General features: G+C 35.8%; 4 protein-coding genes across 5 annotated transcripts; 3 read left to right on the top strand and 1 right to left on the bottom strand.

The window, feature by feature from the left end:
• The first annotated feature begins 221 nt into the window (after positions 1-221).
• Positions 222-4,684, top strand: LOC130712099 (UDP-N-acetylglucosamine transporter ROCK1). Its single transcript, XM_057561937.1, has 7 exons — positions 222-1,727; positions 2,111-2,159; positions 2,259-2,485; positions 2,898-3,096; positions 3,183-3,326; positions 3,634-3,708; positions 4,186-4,684. The coding sequence occupies exons 1-7, from the start codon at positions 1,609-1,611 to the stop codon at positions 4,345-4,347; spliced, it is 975 nt and encodes a 324-aa protein (XP_057417920.1). The 5' UTR covers positions 222-1,608; the 3' UTR covers positions 4,348-4,684.
• A 2,616-nt stretch (positions 4,685-7,300) lies between these two features.
• On the bottom strand, positions 7,301-11,393 carry LOC130715295 (BTB/POZ domain-containing protein DOT3). 2 transcript variants are annotated; one of them, XM_057565374.1, is made up of 6 exons: positions 11,187-11,393; positions 10,783-10,852; positions 9,162-10,060; positions 8,675-8,948; positions 8,439-8,567; positions 7,301-7,976 (listed from the first exon to the last, which is right to left on the bottom strand). In XM_057565374.1, exons 1-6 carry the CDS (start codon positions 11,321-11,323, stop codon positions 7,608-7,610), a joined length of 1,878 nt encoding a protein of 625 aa, XP_057421357.1. In that variant the 5' UTR covers positions 11,324-11,393; the 3' UTR covers positions 7,301-7,607. The 2 variants fall into 2 exon arrangements, with proteins under 2 accessions (XP_057421357.1, XP_057421356.1); XM_057565373.1 differs by having other exon boundaries at positions 7,307-7,988.
• A 2,103-nt stretch (positions 11,394-13,496) lies between these two features.
• On the top strand, positions 13,497-17,235 carry LOC130714052 (ras-related protein RABH1e). The gene is made up of 6 exons (XM_057563907.1): positions 13,497-13,760; positions 14,479-14,549; positions 14,712-14,800; positions 15,178-15,289; positions 16,316-16,406; positions 16,632-17,235. The coding sequence occupies exons 1-6, from the start codon at positions 13,644-13,646 to the stop codon at positions 16,773-16,775; spliced, it is 624 nt and encodes a 207-aa protein (XP_057419890.1). The 5' UTR covers positions 13,497-13,643; the 3' UTR covers positions 16,776-17,235.
• A 1,082-nt stretch (positions 17,236-18,317) lies between these two features.
• LOC130713976 (probable mitochondrial adenine nucleotide transporter BTL3) lies at positions 18,318-21,904 on the top strand. The gene is made up of 4 exons (XM_057563800.1): positions 18,318-18,982; positions 19,219-19,522; positions 20,260-20,727; positions 21,586-21,904. The coding sequence occupies exons 1-4, from the start codon at positions 18,591-18,593 to the stop codon at positions 21,658-21,660; spliced, it is 1,239 nt and encodes a 412-aa protein (XP_057419783.1). The 5' UTR covers positions 18,318-18,590; the 3' UTR covers positions 21,661-21,904.
• Positions 21,905-22,040: the final 136 nt, after the last annotated feature.

The following is a 22,040-nucleotide window of genomic DNA, read 5'->3' as shown; positions in this document are numbered from 1 at the left end:
TGGAAAAGGTCCTCATGAATGAAAAGCGTATGGAGCCAGTCCTCGCCGGAGCCCGGAGCTCCGGCGAGTGATGAAATGACATGATGACTGGACTAATAACGCTTACGTAGATTTAAAAAAAATAAAAAATATTTTACACATCATATAATTAAGTTTTAATTAACATAAATAAACTTATTTCTTAATCTAACCCAAACTTAATTAACCAAACTTAATTCTCCCACAAACTTATCCTAATTCCCCCCAAATTACCCTAATTCCCAATTCCAAATTGCATCAACTCAGATACATCAACAACAATTAACGTTGTTGCTTCTCCCTTTCCTTCCTTCCTCCGCACACATCATCCATCATCAACCTCTGAGTCTTCATGGAGCCACCATCACGGAGCACCCAGCCACCACACGATCTCCCGCAAACCAGCACCACCGCCAAACCAGTTCAAACCTCCATCTTCGCGTCGCACTATCGCTGTAGATGAATGGGTTGATGATGATTTTGATCTAGGTTTTCGATTTGTTCCTTTGATGGAGGGGGGAGTGGGAGATGAATGGGTTGATAATGATTCCGATCTGGATCTCGGTCATGTGGGTCAAAGGTTCAATGAATCTGGATCTGGCCGGGTTCAATGATTCAGATTTGGATCTTTTCTCTTTCTCTTTTGTTTCTAGGTTTTTTGAATCTCAAACCCTTTCTTCTTCCCCTCTTTTCTCTTCTCTACCTGTTTCTTTTATTTCAAAAATGTTGGGTTTTTCTGCCGGAGAGTTGGCCAAGCCTGCCGTCTCCGAGGGGACCAAGAAGTTCACAAGTTCTTGAACTAACAAGAACAATCTTGTAGATTCCTTGCTTTCTGGTGTTTGGCGTGTGTTGAATTTTGGTGTTTGCTTTCACAAATTGGATCTAGGACTTTCTATGAACTCATGTTATTGATTAAAGGTTTGATAAAAAAAAGTTGGGTTTTTAATTTTCCTGGGACGGTGGGTATAATGGTTTTGAATTTTGATTGAGATTTATCACTTTGACAAAGGGGAAGAGGAAGATGAATGGGTTGATGATAAAGAGGGGAAGAAGAAAGGATTTGAGTGGACGGTTCTGGACTTGATTTTTCTGGGTTAGAATGATGAAGATAGACTGGTGGATGATGAAGGATTTTGGGTTTGTTAAAAAAAAAATTGAAATGGGGGTTTGTTAATTAGATTAGGGTTAATTTTGTTAATTTATTTTATTTTTGTTAATTTAATTTAATTTTCTGATGTGTTAATTTTTTTATTTTTTTTAAATCCACGTAAGTGTTATTAGTCCAGTCAGCATGCCAAATCATCACTCGCCGGAGCTCTGGGCTCCGGCGAGTACTAGCTCCAGACGTTTTGCAAAAATGGGGACGTATTCCACAAATTTTTCCGGTGAGGGACTTAGATCAGACGGCGAGACAAAGACAGGGACTAATTTGAGGATTAAGCCTATAAAATAAACACCGATTCGGATTTGGGTTGTCACCCCAAACCGCAATGTCCTGCACAACGACGTCGTTGAACACCAGTAAAATATAACAGTAGCGTCGTTTCCAGAGAATCGAAATTGGAAGAAGCAGAAAGCAAAGCGAGGAGAATGGCACCCCCTAAACCCAAAGGGGCCACTCAGGGGAACGATTCCAAGATTCTATTCTTCTCCATTCTCCTCGCTTTCCAATACGGTGCTCAACCTTTGATCGCCAAACGCTTCATCAGGTTTCGCTTTCTTCTCCCTTCTCAAATTCAATTTTACAACCCTGATGCTACCTAGATTGACATAATTCAACAAGCTATGTTAAGTTGTTGAACTATACCGATTCTCCAAGAGCAATGGTGCCACTATGGAGGATATGCAAATATGCAATCCTATAAGAAAAAGGGGAAAAGACTACAGATTTTTCTATTTTCGGGACCTAGTCAACTCTAGAAGAAATCTAGTTGATCAAGTATAAATAGAAGAAAAAATATCACTAGGGAGATTTGGAAGTTGATCAAAATAAGCAATGATTTCATCTTTTTAGAAATTTGCATGTGGTTGTTTCGTTTTCTAGTTAGATTCACAACATGTCTTGTTAACTCATTTTCTCTTCTTCCCGCAGCCGTGATGTTATTGTGACTTCATCAGTTTTGACATGTGAGATTGCAAAGGTAACTCTTGGACTTTTATGTGTAGAAAACTTGTACTGTAACTTGCTTCTCTTATAATTTATTTTGAAAATTCATGGATCTTTTTAATCTGCCTTTTAGGTTATCTTTGCATTGTTTATCATGGCAAAAGATGGCAGTCTGAGGAGAGTGTATAAAGAATGGACTTTGATTGGTGCGTTGACGGCATCAGGACTTCCTGCTGCTATATATGCACTGCAAAATAGTTTGTTGCAAATTTCTTACAGGAATCTCGATTCACTCACATTCTCGATGCTGAATCAGACAAAGATATTTTTCACTGCATTCTTTACATATGTCCTATTAAGGTACACCTGCAGTTACAGTTTTTAATATCTGCGATTTCTGTCGAATCCTTTTTTTTTCAAATATGTATAAATAGAGAGGCCAAACTGTTATTTACGTAAATGGTTTCATTCTTTTCTCTTATTGGTAATAGCCTTCTGTTAAAACTGGATGCATGATTTGTTTTAGGTGTACGGTTCTGCCACTTATAACAAGCTAAAGCCTAGTACTCTAGTAATTCTAGAAGCCTAGAATTCTACCTAATTATTCGTATAAATAGGAGTATTGGGTTTGGTTTTGTAACACATTACGTATAACAGTCATATTTCATAAATTGTTAGCCATCTTTATCTCTTTTCCTTCTTCCCTAACCCTAGACCTAAATTCTATGTTCTATACTATACACTACAAGGCATCTGATAGTAGTTCATGCAGGCAAAAACAATCAATTCAGCAAATTGGGGCCTTGTTCTTGTTAATAGCTGCAGCAGTCCTTCTAAGTGTTGGTGAAGGCTCTAGCAAAGGTTCTCCGGGTAGTAATGCTGATCAAATTTTATTCTATGGAATTGTTCCTGTATTAGTTGCTTCGGTGCTTTCTGGACTGGCTTCTTCCCTGTGTCAATGGGCCTCTCAGGTTTCCAGAACTTTTAATTTTCTCTTCATACTTAATTTTCCTAGATTTATTTAATTTATATTTGTCCTGTCGGTTCCTTCTATCAGGTTAAGAAACACTCATCATACTTGATGACTATAGAAATGTCTATCGTTGGAAGTCTATGTTTGCTGGCCAGTACTTTGAAATCTCCAGATGGGGAAGCTATGAGGCTACGTGGATTTTTTTATGGTTGGACTCCTCTAACTTTGGTAATGTTCTTACTTATATTTGACTTTTGTGAGATATTCTTAGGACTGTTAGTTGTTTTCATGCTTATCATTTGTCTGTAGTATGTATATATGTATAATCAGTTCGAACACAGTTCAACTGCAATAAACCGTGAGCTGTAATATACCATTTAGTGCAAGGATTGGTCCAGTATTTCAACTTAAGATGGATAATATGGGCTTTTTAGTGACTTATCCTTGCCATTTTTATTCATATCAAGAGTGACCATGCCTTTAATAGGTATTGATGTACATCAGTTGAAGAAAGTTATGTTTGCATTCATTTCAGGTCCCAGTAATTTCCAATGCCCTTGGTGGAATTCTTGTTGGTTTAGTTACCAGCTATGCTGGTGGTGTTCGAAAGGTAAGTGTAACTTTGTGAACTACATTAGTTGTATGCACTATTATGAACTGCATTAGTTGTATGCACTATTCTTAGGTGATGGTGATCAGTTTGTAGTTGGTCCTGATTGTTAGTTCGTGATGTTCCTACATCATATATGAAATAGTTGCTTGGAGGAAAGATATTTTATACATTTGATGCTTTTAATAGATGTAGTTTTAGTGTTTTATCATCTCATTTGGGGGGGTGTTAATCTAAATTCTGCATAATTGCTGTTTATCAGTAAAAATTATCTTAGCATTTTATTGGTGGAGCTGTAGGGGCACTAACTTCACAGACTTAGTGCTTAATCAAGTAATTGCAAATTTGCTACTGGACTATACAATATTGTCACCGGACATGATGAACTTTCAAAATCATTTTATGGGGAATTTTGTGGTTTTAACATTCTTCATTTTTTCTAATACTTACGGTGGCATTCATTCGACGTGGTTGCAGGGTTTTGTCATTGTTTCTGCTTTACTCGTTACAGCTTTGCTACAGTTCATTTTTGAAGGAAAACCACCTTCGTTGTACTGCCTTGCGGCTCTTCCATTAGTGGTCAGTAGCATTTCAGTATACCAGAAATACCCTTACCGAGTTAAGAAGAAGGAATCATGAAATTTGACCACTATAGTATGGGAAAATTATTTCATTAGTTCCCCAATGATACTGCATTGTATTTTATCCAGAATATATAAGCATCTTGTAAATTATAGAAGGCAAGCATTCTTTCCAGTGTCTTCTTGTTCTCAATAGAATTAGAATATTACACGGAGCTTTCATTCTTTTCTCTTTATATGTTCTGGAACTTTTGAATGAGGCATTTATTTTGGTCTCCTCATGGTGTGGATAACAAGACAAAGATGGCTCAATTTGAAATTTATGTTGTAGAGCATAATGACTGTTACCTTTGATGACAATTAAATTTAAGCACAGTAACATTTATTTTATTTAATACTTCTTCTCAAATGAACCCGAACATTATAGATTTGAATTACCATTTGTTCTTGAGTAATAGGATATGTCCAGTTGGAGATAAAAAAGAGACAAACTTAATTCTGCAAATACCCACTTATTGCATTTGAAAAAGAATTTCTATCTAAGAAGACCATATGCTATTCAAGACCATGAGAGCATCTGAATGCATTAGTTTTTGGTACTATTACTGCAATTCAACGAGGAGAGGTTGAGTGATAGGAATGACTTTGCTGATAGGAATGACTTTGCTCGTCGGGACTTCCTGGATTCATCGTAGTTAGGGTTCTTTAGTTGTCTGATTAAGATATGATAGTTCTAATTTAAAAAAGTTAACTATACACTTAAAAATTAAAATTGAAATTTAAGTGTGTTTAAATTTACATTAAGTTGGCTTAAACACATTCACTCAAATGACACAAAACATAAATTGGTTGTGATTCTCCTATGATTATTACCACTCAGGAGAGTGTTTATGGATTGAGATACGGCTTCTACACGTTGCATGGTTGGTGAAGTTTGGGATTTGAGCAATGGCGCCGATGAGTTTTGTGGTTGCTCCAGGATTATTTTGTTGGGTGGGGTTGGGAGATCTTGCAAAAAAACACTCCAATGCTCCAGTTAGTGGTGGCCTAAACAATAGAATGGAATGAAGGATTTTAGAGTGTGTACCTTGTGCGGGTTATTCCTTTCCTTTTATGATACCCAATGAATGTTTGTCATAATTGTTAAAAGTGATTGTTTGAATCCTTGAGTGGAGTATTTGATCCTTAGGAGCAGTGACGAATGACGGATCCAGAAATTTGATTTAGTGAGGGCAAAATATATACATAAATTCATAACAAAAAGATTAACATATACTATTAGAAGTGAGACATTTTTTATCAAAGGGGACACAAGTGAGAGCATTTTTTTACTAAAGGGCCATCAGAAACCACATACTTTTACTACTCAAGTGAGGGCATTTAGCAATGTGGGACACAAGTGAGGACATTTAGCAATGTGAAACATAAGTGATGACATTTTTTTATCAAAGGAGCCATACAAAAACCACATACTTTTACCCTCAATTTTTTTTTCTAATGTTTTTTCTAAAATTAAGTGAGGGCATTTGCCCTCGTACCATTGTACTTGGATCCGTCCCTGCGAGACTCACTCTTGGAGAAACTTTTGACCTTTAGCACGTCCCAATTGAATATGATTTTGGTTTTTTTCTAGTTTCAAACTCATGGTTATGATATAGCTCTCACTGGGATTGAATAAGATTCCATCAATAAAAAATATATTTTATGGTTAACAAAACAAATGAAAAGAATTGCTCAACATATATACCATTTTGAAAGCTAAAAAATTTGAAAATAATAAAGCAAATTTTTTTTAAAAAAAATAATATTTTAAATTAGTTTAATGAAAACAAATGTTTTATGGTATGGCATAGCTTGGTCCAAGGTGGTAGTGGAAAAGGTTTAAGGAGGCGCGACGAGGGAAAGACAAGGGAGATTGATTGTAACGAAGCAAGGATGACACACATAGCATACCTACCCATGATTCCGATCATGCCCAAGACTTCCTCCGACATCAAAGAAATCTCCTTCAAGACACTCCCTTCAGCTTCCAAGCTCGAAATCAAGCATGTCATTGAATCCTACTACGACTTGGAGGTCAAAAAGGTGCGAACATTGAACATGAAGGGCAAAAAGAAGCACAGTTCTGGCTTTTTGTATGCCAAACCTGATTACAAGAAGGCCTATGTCACCCTCAAGAAACCCATTTCCCTCACCCAGGACATTTTCCCTTTACGTACTACCAATGCCGCCAAGGACGATAAAAAGATGGTGGCAGCCAGTGCTAGCTAGTTTTGACTTTTGGCGAACATGTTAGTTTGATCTTTCTGCTGTAATGTTCACTTTTTTCTGTTTTTATCTTTTTCTTTTAGTTTCATTTGGGCATGAAAAAATCCAATGATGTGTTGGAATCTACTGATATATGTTTTATGAATATGATTTGTACTTTTGAGATGTTGCTTAGCAGTTAGCACCAATTGCAACATAATCACCTATCTCAGTAGAGCAGTGAAGCAATTCTATTCTTACTACTATTTAGAAATGCTCATAGGCATGCTGTTTTAGCAAAATTGACTGACAGCTGCTTGTTCTAAGAAGCAAGTTTACCTGCACTTCATTTATATATTGCTTGCTATGCATTGTGTCAACAGCCCTCTACCTCCAAATATATTGTCTATAAGCTATTCCAATGTTTGGTATTTTTTCTGTTTGATTAAGTATTGTTATTTAAAATGATAAATTAATGTAAGACCTGGGAATTTGAGTGTGGAAGTTAGAACGCTATGTGCAGTTTGTTCACTTTGTTGGTTATCATAAACATCAAGAATCTAGTGAAAATAAATTTCTATGGTTTGATGTTAGGGAAAATAACATTATGACTATTATTCCAAGGTTCTATATCTATGAAATGTCTGAATGCTAAGCCAATAGAGGGAACTTTTAATTGCTAAATCAGTGGAGGCAAAATCTGATTGTGGATTCTTTAGTCTTGCAGCATATTTCCTGTATTTTAATTCTTATTGCTTGAGGTTTCATTTTTCTGCAAAACTGGAGTGTTTTTGTTTTCCCTTCATCTGCATTATAAGTTGATGTTCTATCGACTGTATGTTCTTGGAGTTCATGAGCATGTATCACTAATCTAGTCAATTAACAAAGTAATTCCATTTTCTTGTTTTTATATGTATTACTTCAATTGCAGCATTTGGAAATATGGAAGCTACAGCCAACAAGGAACGTTTTTCTTTCTTTGGAGTCAACAATATCTGTAGATATAAAATTGAGACGTTATGCTTCATATAAAAAATGGCTTTGCTGCAGGATTTAGCCTGTTGCAGTATTTTAAGACATGGATTGCCTTCTTCTAGGGGTTTCTTTACTTCGAGTCTGGTTTGGTGTCTTGGGCTTATCCTGTCCATCTCCAGTTTCAACTCCTGCTGGTTTTGTATGAAAGGAGTTCTTAATCTTCCGCCAATTAAAACTCCACGCTGATGAATTCTTTGGCTTGTTGTTGCTTAACTTTTCATACTCTTGTTGCAACTCAAAATAGTCACTCTGCAGTTCTACCATCTTAGACTTTACATTCTCAAGTTCTGCTTTGAGTGTTTTTATGTCGATAGTTGCAGATATCTGATTTTCGTCCTGTTCAGTCTGGATTCCACTTTGTGCTGGCTCCTTCTCTTGCATTGCCGCCCTCAACTTTACTTGCTCCTGAAATAAAACCTGCACTAGTATACTTTCTCATTCAGGTGACAACTTTTAAGCTGAATCACCATTTGGTCATATTAGGTCTAAAAGTACCATTTGGCTCCTTCTCTTGCTTTTGTTTTGCTACCCACACTTTCTTAGATGGGATCTATATTTGTGAACCAGATCCTCAGTGCTATTTGCATAATTTTAAATTTCTTATTGAAATTGGACTTAGGGGCATGTTTGGTTTTCATTTTCTATTTCCATTTTCTGTTGTCAATTTTAATTACAAAGATACCACATTGTTTTCACTTGGGTTACTGTGTTTCTCAGTTAACGGATGCTACTAATCTGAATTGCGTTTCATGATGATTTCATCATTTTTTTCTGAAGAACTTGAAATCTTAACTCGCCACTTCTAATTTATCATGTATGAAGCTGAAATTAGTTTTAAATTAGGTTCCAGAGAGCCTGAAACTTTACCTGGACAACAGCTCTTAAAGGCAATCGGTCGTTTTGTGCAGCATGCATACATGCATCAAGTGAGAGTTTCTCACAGTTCATTGTTTTGCACAGTCTTCTACGATCATGCTCGGTCAGTGAAGGATGGGTCTGGAGAGATGTTAATATCAGTGTATCAAAACTTTGTTTTGAAATCCTTTTTACAACACTCAAAACAGGAAACTGAAACACAAGAAAATAAGAGTTAAAAGGATGACCTTGAGGTAGGTGTCAATGGCTCTATATAGACCATCATCAAACGATCGAGTGTTTTCTGGTAGCAATTCAGCTAGAACTTGGAACTTGGTGATTGAAAGATTTGGATCTCTTGCAATTTCAGCTAGGTAATTGTCCAAGAGCCTACTAATATTGAATTTCGCAGTCTTCTGTTGCAGTTGCATCTGCTGTTGTTCATGCATCAGGAAGTATTCAACAATTCGTTGCACCACATCTATGTCTTCCATAGTGCACTCTTCAGATGAATTATTCATGCTGCACATGAATAGGAAAATAAAAGGATTGCATTTAGTATTATTAGATTTCAATTTAGGCCTAACTCTACTGCCTACCCCAAAAGCTAGCTATGGGGTGATTGCTCTACCCTTTATAACACTTATTTGACCATGTCTCTAATCAATGTGGGATTTTTCAGCAAGTATCATCAGTCATTTTTTTGCATTAATGAAAGAATGGTTAGATACTCACTTGACAGTTTTTCCTTGATCTCCATTTTGATATCTTGGAATTAAAAGATCATTCACCTCAGCATCTTCCAACACCACACCAACTCTTTTTTCGAGGTCCGAAGTGAGAGCTGGTGATACAGAATACATCATGGCCATCTTTAACATCTGCAACAAGAACTTACATGGGACAGCTTCTTGTTGAGGAGGAAGTATGCTTACTAGGCTTTCAATAATTGTCTTTTGCTGCTTGCTGTGTGCACTGCTTTCTTTTTCCTTCCCACTAAAAACAGTGAAGTGTAGGTTACTTTTTCCATGTCCATATCCTCTTAGCCCTTCCAGCTCCTCATCCATTCCCGGTAGCCATCTCTTTGCGTATTGCATGATACATTTACCAATGATCTCTGGTTTGGTTTCTTTTGCCCTTATTGCTGAAATAATACGCATAAAATGGTCGATGCGGAAGGCGGCAACATCATTGAACCACCAGTTTTCTTGATTAGATGCTGCATCCTCAATTGTAGGAGCATCTTTAGAAGCCTTCCAAGCAATGGAATCACAACATCTTCTTACAATTTGGAGGTTTTCAGCCCATGGAGATAGATTTTCACAAGATTTTAGAACAGTGACAGTGTCTTTCCATGAAGAGAGCACAACAAAAGTGAGAAAAGCTTCTGTCTTGGAAATGAGATTTCCTTCTTCTAGATCCTCAGTCATCTCTAGGAATTCTGATGCACATCTTATTGCAGCTATGTTATCTGGTTTGAAGTCTACATGGAGACCATAACAGAATTTTAGAATTGTTTCAAATGTTTCAGGTCCTCCTGGAAAGTTTTCAAGCTTAAGCACTTTGCTAGAACTTGATATCAATGGCTGAACCTCCAGTCGTCCTATGTAGCCACATTTTGATATCAAGGGGTACTGTTACAGAAAAAATAGCCAACATATGAAATGTTTAAGATAAGTTGCTCAGTGAGGTGTTTGGTTTCTTTGTTATCTTTATATTCACTTGATGTATTTTCATTACAACAAGCTGACCATGTTTTTATGCCATTTGTTGTTTTCAAGATTTTGTTAAGGAAACTGTGAATATATATATATATATATATATATATATATACATATACATATATATTCCACCAATGACCAAGATCCTCTGTCCACCAAATCTTGAAAACATGAAACAAAATAAAAATAGTAGGTTTTTATCACTGAAAAATATCAACTAAAATGTAATTAAAAAAATCCTGTTATTATCTCCTATTTGTTTTAAGAGGATTCCTAATCTGTCTCTGATGTTCTGTTTATCTCTTGAGAAACTTTTTTTTTTTCATTTTTTAATATCTGAAAAGGGGAAATGAGATACATGACATGCACAGCACACACAAATAGTCAAATATACACTCTAGGAAGAAAAGGAATCAATGTATCTTATGCAACCTATCATAGAATTGTTCTCTTCACCAGTTTGTCACTAATTGAGATGACAGTGTGATGAGGGATTTTACTACTAGACACTTAGAAAGGGATATGATGATATCATTTTCATGTCTAGTATATTGACTGCTGATGACAACCAATATCACGAGGGAAGGTCAATGATTCTCAACATTAATAAGGTATGTCTATGATGTTATATGTACCTTGTGTACATTATAAATGATTTCCTGGACTTGAATTGAAGAGTCTGTTGGGATTTGCGGAGCAATGAACCTGCACAATCTCAAATCAGAAAATAAAAGAGAAAAAAACAGACCCATATACAAAGAAGTGGTAGAGGTTAGACATTTTAATATGTTTGGATCAGCTTATTTTTTCTCTAAACCAATTCTGGCACCCATAAGCCACTTTCAGAAGATTCTCTCCAGAATTGATTTTAGTTTTAGAATCAATTGTAGAAAGATTTCCAAACATGTTAAAAGTACGGCAAGTGAGGAGAATATAAGAGGGGTGGGGGAGAACCATACTTGGTTAGACATGCAAAAATATAGACTGCTAGTTACTTTTTAGCTTCCTAGAATATAAAAGATCCTATTTCTAGCAGTACCATGAAAGTTCTCCTTTGAAGCTATCAGCTACAGTGACAAGTTTCTTAGGAACTACAATGCTTTTGTCTGAAACTTGATCATTTCTGTCAGTCTGGCTCCCAGGGTCTGGTGTCTGGACCAATTGAAGGGAGTTCATTGTGTTCTTTAGCTAAATGCAGTAAGCTTAGGATTTAGGACACATACTCCATTTTTTCATGATTAGTCTAAATGTTATAAAGAGGCCTGAGGAGTTGTCAACATTAATGTCGAAGAATTATTCTGTGGTGAGTGAAGGGCTGTAGTTAAGAGGGTTGGTTGGTTGTTTCTTTCCTTCTTGGCTATCAACTTCATTAAAATTCTGTTCCATAAAGAAACTATAATTATGCAAATGTGTAAGGCCAACAAGTATACACACATGCTAGATGGTTTTATTGGTTGGAGTTGGCTTTGTTTTATGTTTTTACTTGCCCCCACATGCATTGATGTGAAATGACCATGGGGCAGAGTGGTGGTTAGGTATAACTTTCTCTAGAGTGGCAAGTCCAAGATTTGGACTGAAATTATAAGTAGAAGTTCATATGGGTCACAATCTATTTTCACTCCAACCAATTAAATAGTTTTGTTTTATTTGATTCTCCTGCTATTTATAGTTGATCCACCATTTCTTTTTTGTGATACCACAATTTCTCTTCATTATTTAGTTAGTAAAAATTAAAGCACTTCGCTTGAAAATAAAAGACTGCAATGGACACCAACGTGATAGAAACCTACATGGTCATACATATAAAACGAAATGACTTTCACAAACAAAAAAATAGACACCGATGTCACGAGATAATTTTCGTTGGGGTTGGGGATTTGATTTCTCTAATTAAGTCGTCATACCAATAATAATGATTACTTAATTTGAAAATTCAATAAAAATAGTTTAATTAATGGTGTGATGACTTATATTACCTTCTAAAGTGAGTCATTTATTTCAAATGAGATTAAAGATATTCACGCTATGCCAAAGTCGTATAGTGAGGCTAAATGGAACAACACATGTTTGGGCAATTGGGTGTATCATTACCTGGACAATAGGAGTAGGGCATCAATAAAAATGCTACTCATAAGCTATTCTCAATGAAAACATGCGAAAAATTGTGAAGAAAAATTCGAAATTTGACTTGTTGAAGAAGCACTTGAGCCAGCCATTTAACATGGGAGATATGAAAGCTTCTAAACAGATTCTCGTTGTTATAAGGATATAGAAAGAAGAAGTTTTAGATATCTCAAGAAAACTACATTGAAAATTGATACAAAATTTCAAATGAAAAATGCTAAGGTGGTAACATTCCTTTTGTTGGACTCTTTCCTGTTTGAGGCGGGTACCTCCAGACTACCAGATATGGCATTAGTGTCATGTTGGGGAGACCAGCAGAGACTCACTTTTGGGTAGGAACACTGAGCAATCACTTTGAGAAGAATTGCCCATCAACTGAGATTTTAGTGGGTATAGTCATATTTGAACTCTCAACCTATGGAAAGATGAAGTTAAACCTGAAACATGAGGCCAACCAACCTTTATGTATGTGAATATGAATCTACATGTTTTTTCTACATGCCAAAATCTTCTCATTTACCATTTAAATCTACAATTTTTTTAGCCAAAACTTTTTCTATGTTCACTATTAACTTTGTTATTCTATTACATGTTCATTATGCTTTTCTAGACATTAGAGTCTAAACTGTATGGATACATCTCCAGAGTATTGGGTAGGACGTCAATGACATGCTAGAGAGACCAGTTGCGACCCACTCTTATGTTGGAACGCCAAGGCTCAAGAGTTCTTCCTCAAGTAGGTTGCTCACAAACTGAGATTTTATTAAATGCAGGAGAATTCGAATCCTCAACTTATAAATAGGTGAAAGTTAAATTCAGAATCTGCAAATAGTTTGCCAACCCAACAAATATCAATTTCATTACTTATATTATTTTTTCTCAATTCCTAATATGATATGAGTTTCTACTTTCTACACCCAAAATGGATGTACATCAAATATTTTTCCTTACAAGTATAAATTCATGCGCAGTACCTTTCCCAAATACAAAGGGATGTATTTAATGTTAGGTCAAGCAAAAAGGAAGGCTTTCTAACATTAAAAAAAGCAACAAGGACAAATAAAAAATGGAGAAAATGAGGTCCACTTCTATGTGAAGGGAAGGAGGACACAAGTGACAATAAATAGAAAGAAGAGGGACGAAACAGGTAAATAAGAATTGGCGTGACGCGGTCGTCGTCGTGGTTGGCGGTTTCATTCTTCTCCAATATATATATATAAACGCCCTTCGCTCGAAATTGGGCTGCATTTGGTCACCGTGAATTTCGTCTCTTTCTTCGTTCTCTCTCTCTCTCTCGAAGAGAACTCGTTCTTCTCAGATTCAGATCTGAAACCCCATTCGAGAGAGAAGAAAAACGATTTTCTGAGAAACAATGGCGACGGTGTCCCCTCTCGCCAAATACAAGCTCGTTTTCCTCGGCGATCAATCGGTTGGCAAAACCAGCATCATCACCCGCTTCATGTACGACAAATTCGACACAACCTATCAGGTTTTCTCTCCCTCCTTCCTTTCATTCCTTCATTCATTCGCAATTTCGTTTTCGGTTTCTATTCTACGCTGATTAAGTCAAACTTCAATGTATTGTTGTTGATCTGTCGTTGATCTCTTGTTTTGTATCTTAGATTAAGCATTTACGACTTGCGTTAACATGTATAAGCATTGGAATGAATTTCGCTGCGATTTATGTTTAGTAAGGTCGATGATCGAACGTGATTAGGGTCTAGGAGGATGAATGAGGAGATATTGCATTCGTTGCAATGTGCTTTGAGAGATATGAAATTGGGGGTGAAAGTTTGATGGACGAGTTTTTCTTGTAAATTTTCTGTTGAAACTCGTCCCTCAATTTTCACTCACAAATTTTTAGGGAAAACCATTGTGGCAGCTAGGAATTAGACTAGTTGTTTGAAACTCCTGTTGTCATGTTAACCATTCAAGGATCAGGATCCACAACTTTAGTAAGTGAAATGCTAGAATTGGAAGAAAAGCATGCTCTAGTCATTGAGAAATCTTTTTCAAGGTCTCGATATAATTGCGTTGATTTTTAAAAGGCGTGTTCATTTGAAGTTTCCGACGTATGATAAACCTATAATGCCTCTCGATTGTACAAGCCTCTATAAACGGCGTGTTCATGTTGATTTAGTGTTTACCTTTTTTCTTATCTCCAGCCAGGTTGCTGACAATTTGTCTTTTTTTCACCAAAATTTCAGGCTACTATTGGTATTGACTTTTTGTCAAAGACAATGTACCTTGAAGATAGAACTGTTCGCTTGCAGCTTTGGTAGGATGGGTTCCTCTTCAAATCATCTATATATACAAGCTCATTCTATTTATATTTGTTTATAAGTTGAATTAGAGTAATGTACTGTTATAGCCATGTAGACATTTTTACTCTATCTGTCCTTTTTACTATTTCTGAGCTTAGTATATTTTAACATCACAGGGATACTGCAGGGCAAGAAAGATTTAGAAGTCTCATTCCAAGCTACATAAGAGATTCTTCTGTTGCAGTTATTGTATATGATGTAGCTAGTAAGTTGTTTATAGTTTTGTCTAATATCACCTTCGTTATCTAAGTAATAGGATTTTTTGGATGCTTACATGTAAGATATTTGATCATATTATTCAAAGGAAAATGTGTTGCATGTGAATGGATTCTTATTGTATAAGGTAATAGGTGTTTGAGTGAGTCTTAGTTCTCTAAAAAAATACGAACTCTCTCCGTCCCTGAATATGTGTGCTCACTTCCGTGCGCGTTCCTGTTCTCTTTTGCACTCTGTATATCTTAACTATGTCTGCATATGGATCTGGAAGTGCTATAGTGTTAACTTTTCATATTAGTAACAATATATACAACTGGAATTTATAACTTCTTAATCTAAGTACGCTGTTCAAAATTTCTAATGTAGACAGGCAATCATTTCTGAACACTAACAAGTGGGTTGAGGAGGTACGTACAGAGCGCGGCAGTGACGTTATTATTGTCTTGGTTGGAAACAAAACTGATCTTGTTGATAAAAGGTGAGTGCTGATTTACCAACTTTGGTCTATATAGTCTTTTTTTCATGAAAGTTTTATACTCGTAACTGTTTTTTGCTGACCGGATATGCCTTAGTTTTTGTCTATTATCATTGGGTTCCCACATTATGTTTCAATGAATCTTGTTTAGTTACTCAAATTTTTGACATACAAATAAGTGCTAATTTATCTGTTCTTAATGTTTTCTATCGTAGAGTAGGTGTCTAGCCATTGAGTACTTAACAGTCTAATTGATTGATTAATATGGTTTTGTTTCGTGAGACTTATGGTCAAGTGTCAATTCCTAATCCTTATTTAAAATAATTTATTAAGCATTATACATCATTTATATGATATATTTCTTTCTGTTTTTCATTGTCTTTGAATGTTATGATTGAATATGATTTATGATTCATAATCATAATTCAAAAAGTAACCTAGCGTTTCATGATTCTGATTGCAATTTGATAACCTGTTATTTGAGTAAAACACCATTTTTATCCCTAAAAGGTTTGCGGTCAGTCACTTTAGTTTGAGTATAGAGATAACAGAAAAAGTCCCTAAAAAGATGAAATTCTATGGTCATTATAGTCCTTCCTTAATATCAATCTAGTCCCTGAAGAAAAGACCAGCAAAAGTTACATTTGAGGGACTTTTTATGATTTTCATCTTTAGTGATTAAAGTAATTGGCTCCAAATATTTTAGGGATGGAAATGGTGCTTTAGTTCTTGTTATTATCATATCAAAAGCCATATTTTCCGTGAAGTTTATATCTACTTCAATTGGAGTTTCTATTTTGGGAGAGAAACGCAGAAGTCCGGTAGATTAAGTGTAGTTTTAGGATGGTAAAAGAAAAATCATTTTAGGGCGTGAAATTGTTGTGTTAGTGGTTACAAATAGTACAAGTCATAGTTATCCATCTATACGCCAGGTAGCTTGTACTTGTTTGCCAATTGCCATTTGAGTATTGTGAATTATGATGTTGCCATCTGAATTTTATTTACATGGCCTATTTGATACTTAAACAGGCAAGTTTCTATAGAGGAAGGAGATGCCAAGTCTCGTGAGTTTGGAATCATGTTCATAGAAACCAGTGCAAAAGCAGGCTTCAATATCAAGGTGAAAATTAATGAATTTTTGTGGTTTATTCGAGCATGTTCCTGAATTATTATGGCTGTGATCGATCATATCAAATATGCAAAAGTCCTGGCGTAATTTCCTTGCTTTTACATAGAATATATCCCTTCTAGAAAACTTCATATTCATTATCATATTCTCAAGTCTATCTTCTTTCACATGCTGGTTCTTACGTCCTGAATGATTTCTATCAATGTAAAATTGCAGCCTTTGTTTCGTAAAATTGCTGCTGCGTTGCCTGGAATGGAAACACTTTCTTCTACAAAACAGGAAGACATGGTCGACGTAAATTTAAAACCGACGGTGAATTCATCCCAGACAGAGCAGCAAGGAGGAGGTTGCTCATGCTAGAGAAGATTATATTGAAAGAGCCAATAGATCTCTGTTTACTGAGTATAATACTAAATGACTGTTTAAATGGAAAGATGAAGCTGGAGGAAGCGCGCTTTCATATCAATGATCCTTTATTTTATTTTTGGGGAGGGGGACAAATTGCAGTGATGGTTTTGTTGATGTACTGCATAAAAATTGATAGTTATTTTTTATTTGTTATACAGTTAGTCCCTTCATGTAAGAATACAGGTAATAACAAGCCTGCGTTCTAAATTGTTTGTCTTAGGTGTATGTTATCCTTGAAAAAATGCATATGAACGGACAAGGCTAGCAATATATATAGCTCTCAACTCTGCCTCTTACTTTTGGGGCACCCATGGTCCTATCTTTAAGTAGAATTGCTTTCTATGTAGGGTGACCGTGAAATTTCATAACATTCTTCTCAACTACAATTCGTCCTATCTTAACCTTTTGTCGATATGAAATTGTATTGAGTATGTATCGGGTGAAATTTTCATGTCAACAAGAGGTTTTTGTCTCATTTTACAAAAAAAAAAAGTGTTTTCTAAACAAGTCAAAGAGACATGGGTGCAATTTAATAAAACCAAAAGCTGTTTACAGATAAAATTTAACTTGTTTTAAATTGAAATAGGATTTGTTCGATATCAAAACAATAAAAAAATTGTCAATATCATGAACTTGTTTAGTGTATCGAAACAACCAAGAACTCATGCGATAATTTTTGTAACTTGTCTAATATATTAAAGTGTATACTATAAATTTCTAAAATGGAAAAAGACGGATATATCAAACTTCTTGGTTAGGAAATAGGAATGTGGTGTTGCTAAAGAAATTAAAAGAATTTATTGTCTATGATAGATCCTCTTAAAAAGGGCTTAAGTTAAACAACAAAACAAAATTTGACTTGAAATTTGTTCTCTTCAATGCCAACAGTACAGATCATGATTCTATGTGTTCAGGTAAGGATTAGAATATCTCATGGACAAATATTTCTTCATATTCTCCTATGTTAAATTCTGTGCCTATTCAAATGTAATTAATATGAGACACTTCGAATATCTATAAATAAAAATAACGCACAATGCTTTACTATTTGACATTGTCATATATACCATGAGAGGATTTTAATTCATTTTGGTTAACTATACTTGAGGGGTGAAATTCCCAATTAAACATGAGGGTAATTTTTCATTAAATAAAGTTTAAGTATCCCTCATGACTATGCAAAGTGCCATTAAGATTATTCTCTAACTTTAATCTAACATTCCTTTCAAAAAAGAAAGGCCTAACATTTTTCACAATAGAAATTTGAAGAGACATGTGTGAATTAACTTTGATAAGACCACACAATATCAAAAGTATATGCCATAGTAAAAGCTATAACAATAATAATAATAACCAAAATCAAAATTTCTCTCTATGGGAAAAATACAAAATCTCCCCTACCAAATAGTAAAGGAAAGTTGGACTATAACCCAATTTTATTAAAAAAAGTACCAAAAAGGAATGTATAAAGTGGGTAGTGGAATGTAAAACAGAAACGTTTTTCTCCATTCAAAAATGAAGAGAATAGGGTTAGTTCGTGTTTGATAAAATAAAGAAGAAGCCCGATACCACCAAGTTCACCACCAACCTCAACACCGCAACAATGTGATGTAGCTACGACGGTGGAACCGATGCATCATCACTGATTCAAATCAAATCACTCACATAGTAACTTTCACTCTTCTCAATTCTCAACACTCTCTCATTCTCATGAGTAAAACGTGAGAAACAGAAACACTGAAGAAAACGAACCAGATCCTTTTCACAATGCCCCATTTCTTGATCAAACAACCCGAGCCCTCTGATTTGTTTTTCCCAGGTGGTCTCTTCCTTCACGCTGACACAGTTCCCACCTCCTTCATTTCCTTCCTTCCTTCTCCTTCTTCCTCCAATTCTGGCACGGTTCCGTGTTTTTCATGGACTCCCAAGAAAAGGGTCGGTTGCGATGTTCTACGGGTAGAAGGAACACCCATGTTCTCCTCGCTGAGCTTGTCCATAAACGGAAGCGATTCCGATCAGAGAGAAGTTCTGGGGCAACATGAGAAAAAGGTAGAAGAAGGTGTGTGTCAAGTGAAGGAGAATGTTCGGGTCAAGGGATCGGGTGCTATGAACATGACCAAACATCTCTGGGCTGGAGCTGTTGCTGCCATGGTTTCAAGGTCTACACTCCTTAATCTCTATAGACATACTAGTTCTCATACGCATTACAACAAACAGTTGATCTGCACAATTTTCACTACCCACTATTTTTCTGTATACACCCTTGGTTATGTTTGGTCACAAATTTGAAAGCTATATTTCCAGGGAAGCATGTTGTTTTCTTGCTTGTGCACTAGAATTTTATTGGTAGATTGTACATAGTTTCTTATTTGGCATGTTCTGGTTGGGGTGTCAGGACTTTTGTTGCTCCTCTTGAGAGACTTAAGCTGGAGTACATAGTTCGTGGTGAGCAGAAGAACCTTGTTGAGCTTATCCAGACAATTGCAGCTTCTCAAGGGTTGAAAGGCTTTTGGAAGGGGAATTTTGTAAATATTCTTCGGACGGCACCCTTTAAGGCTATCAATTTTTATGCCTATGACACGTATAGAAATAAATTGTCGAGGATGTTAGGGAACGAAGAGTCTACGAATTTGGAGAGGTTTGTTGCGGGTGCTGCTGCGGGGATTACAGCTACCTTGCTCTGCTTGCCCATGGATACTGTGAGTGGAAATTCATGACCCTGTTAGGCTTATCTTTTCTCTCAGATAACTTTCTTTTCTTGCTTTGTGTTTAAGTTTATTTGGATTGTGATGCTCTGAAGAGCACTATGATATGATGGGTATATAGCTTTATTGCTTCTATTCAATTATAGATACATGTTCTTTGGGTTGTGATGATCTGAGAATATATGATCATGAATTAATGCTCTTTTGCGGTGTTTGTATTGCCAGCAACGACTTAATAGGGGAAATTATATTTTGTTTATATTTTATCCTAATTCAGTTATCGAAACTATAGAAGATTGCTAGCTGCTCTTCTTAGATACGCATCTCTCAAATTAGTTCACTAGTTGGTTAGTCCCACTCTTATCTGGTGGTGATCATTTATGGTTGTTTACAGTGCTTCATATTTTCCTGATAGACTCTTGGAAGTTGTAAGAATGTGTTTGGTCATCAGTGTTGCAATTTTACCTTTAAAATATATATTTTTCCAGGATCCTTCCTGATTATAATCATTGTTAAACAACAATAACTGAAAGTTGGATCATATGAAAAAAATAGTGTATTCTTAAGATTTTATTTGAATACCACAGGCTATATTCATAGTCTATGTCATTTGTGTCCTGTTTTTCAAATTCTGGAGCACAAAATGTCCTTCTCAAGGACTCATGTTGCCCACTCAACCAAACTATTTCAATATCGTGTTGTAGATGCATTCTAAGAGTGATTTCTTTCAGATCAGGACAGTAATGGTAGCCCCTGGTGGTGAAGCCTTAGGAGGTGTAATTGGTGCCTTCCGCCACATGATCAAAACTGAGGGCTTCTTTTCTCTTTACAAGGGTTTAGTACCCTCCATTGTCAGCATGGCACCTTCAGGTGCTGTCTTCTATGGTGTTTATGATATTTTAAAGTCAGCATATCTGCATTCACCTGAGGGAATGAAGAGAATCCAACATATGAAGGAAGAGACTGAAGAGCTAAATGCTTTTGACCAACTGGAATTGGGTCCTGTTAGAACTTTATTATATGGTGCTATTGCTGGTTGTTGTGCTGAAGCTGCTACATATCCCTTTGAAGTTGTAAGAAGACAGCTTCAAATGCAAGTTCGGGCAACAAGGTTGAATACCCTGGCAACATGTGTCAAGATTGTTGAGCAAGGAGGTGTTCCTGCTTTCTATGCAGGATTAATTCCCAGCTTATTGCAGGTATGACTACTGTTCTGGAATATATACTTTAATTTTTGAAAGTTGTACATTAAATTTCAGTAAACAGGTTAAATGAGTGTGAAATAAAGTGAGCTTTTATTTCATACAATATGAGCAGATGCCCCAGTCAGCTAGATCTTTTTTTTAATACACATTAAACAAAAAGGTTAGCACTTACAAAATTTTCGTTGTTTCTTTTCTAATTAGGGTTTCTAAATTAAACAGAGTTCTTATGAAGCTGTATATACTATATACCTGTCATTTGTAGAAGCTGTAAATGTCCTAATAGTTTCAGTCTTTCAGAGATGAGTAAACTCTGATACTGTCATATGTCTAAGCTGGTTTACAGATGTAGATGTGCAAATAGCAGCACAGTACAATAGCTACTAACCATTTTTAGGAAATAAGCGCTTTCCTTTGTTGTGATTACGCGGTTCTGGTTGCGATAACATCAGAATTCTTGATGTTGAGGGCAATAGCGATCAAATGCGGCTAATGCGGTCACAATTTCAGCTGTGATTTGGTTGTAGAGAGTAGAGACCTTTTAAACCTTAATATTAAGGCCCTAATTACAGTCGTGGACCGCAAGTGACATCCAAAAAACAGAGTTCATTCTAGGCAAGATAAGAGAGCATGGATGAATGATTGTGTCTTATCTGTGTCTGAGAGAGGATTTGTTGATTTTTTCCAAAGCATCCCACACTCCAAGGGATGAATCTGTACAATTTTTCTATACTTTTTGTTCCACCAATTTGAGAATTAGTTTTGATATTAGTCCATCTATGACAAGTAATTAGGCACTAGTAATCATTTATCATTTGATTCATGAAATATTGTGTTTTTAATTGTGATTTTCAGGTGTTACCATCAGCAGCTATTAGTTACTTTGTATACGAGTTCATGAAGATAGTCCTCAAAGTAGAATCAGCTTAGATGATTATTCCAGCAAATTCAAACGCCAGACATAGTTTGATCTTTGAAGATGAGAATTCTCTTCTCATTTCGTCTTTGTCACCCATCATTTTTGGGCACTGAATGTTGTTAGATGTAGGAGGGAATCAAGGATGTCTCACACGAATAATTTGTGATGTTTTCAGTTGGATCTGTTACTGACTTCATACGGTTTACTTAATAATAATATGAAGAAAGAAAAAAAGCGTGACCGTTTGGCCTGATATGTTTCTCGGATTTTGTCTTCTTTCTTGTCCTACTCTTGAAAAAAATACTAAAAAAATTCACCATGATTTCGCCTAATCTATTGTTTTGTTTATATAATTTGAAAAAATGTATTGTTTATATAATTTGCATAACTT

This window comes from Lotus japonicus, chromosome 4 (genome assembly GCF_012489685.1).
Source record: "Lotus japonicus ecotype B-129 chromosome 4, LjGifu_v1.2".
NCBI lineage: Eukaryota > Viridiplantae > Streptophyta > Magnoliopsida > Fabales > Fabaceae > Lotus > Lotus japonicus.
Note: the sequence above shows the minus strand (reverse complement) of the source record. Positions and strands in the feature narration are given on the sequence as shown.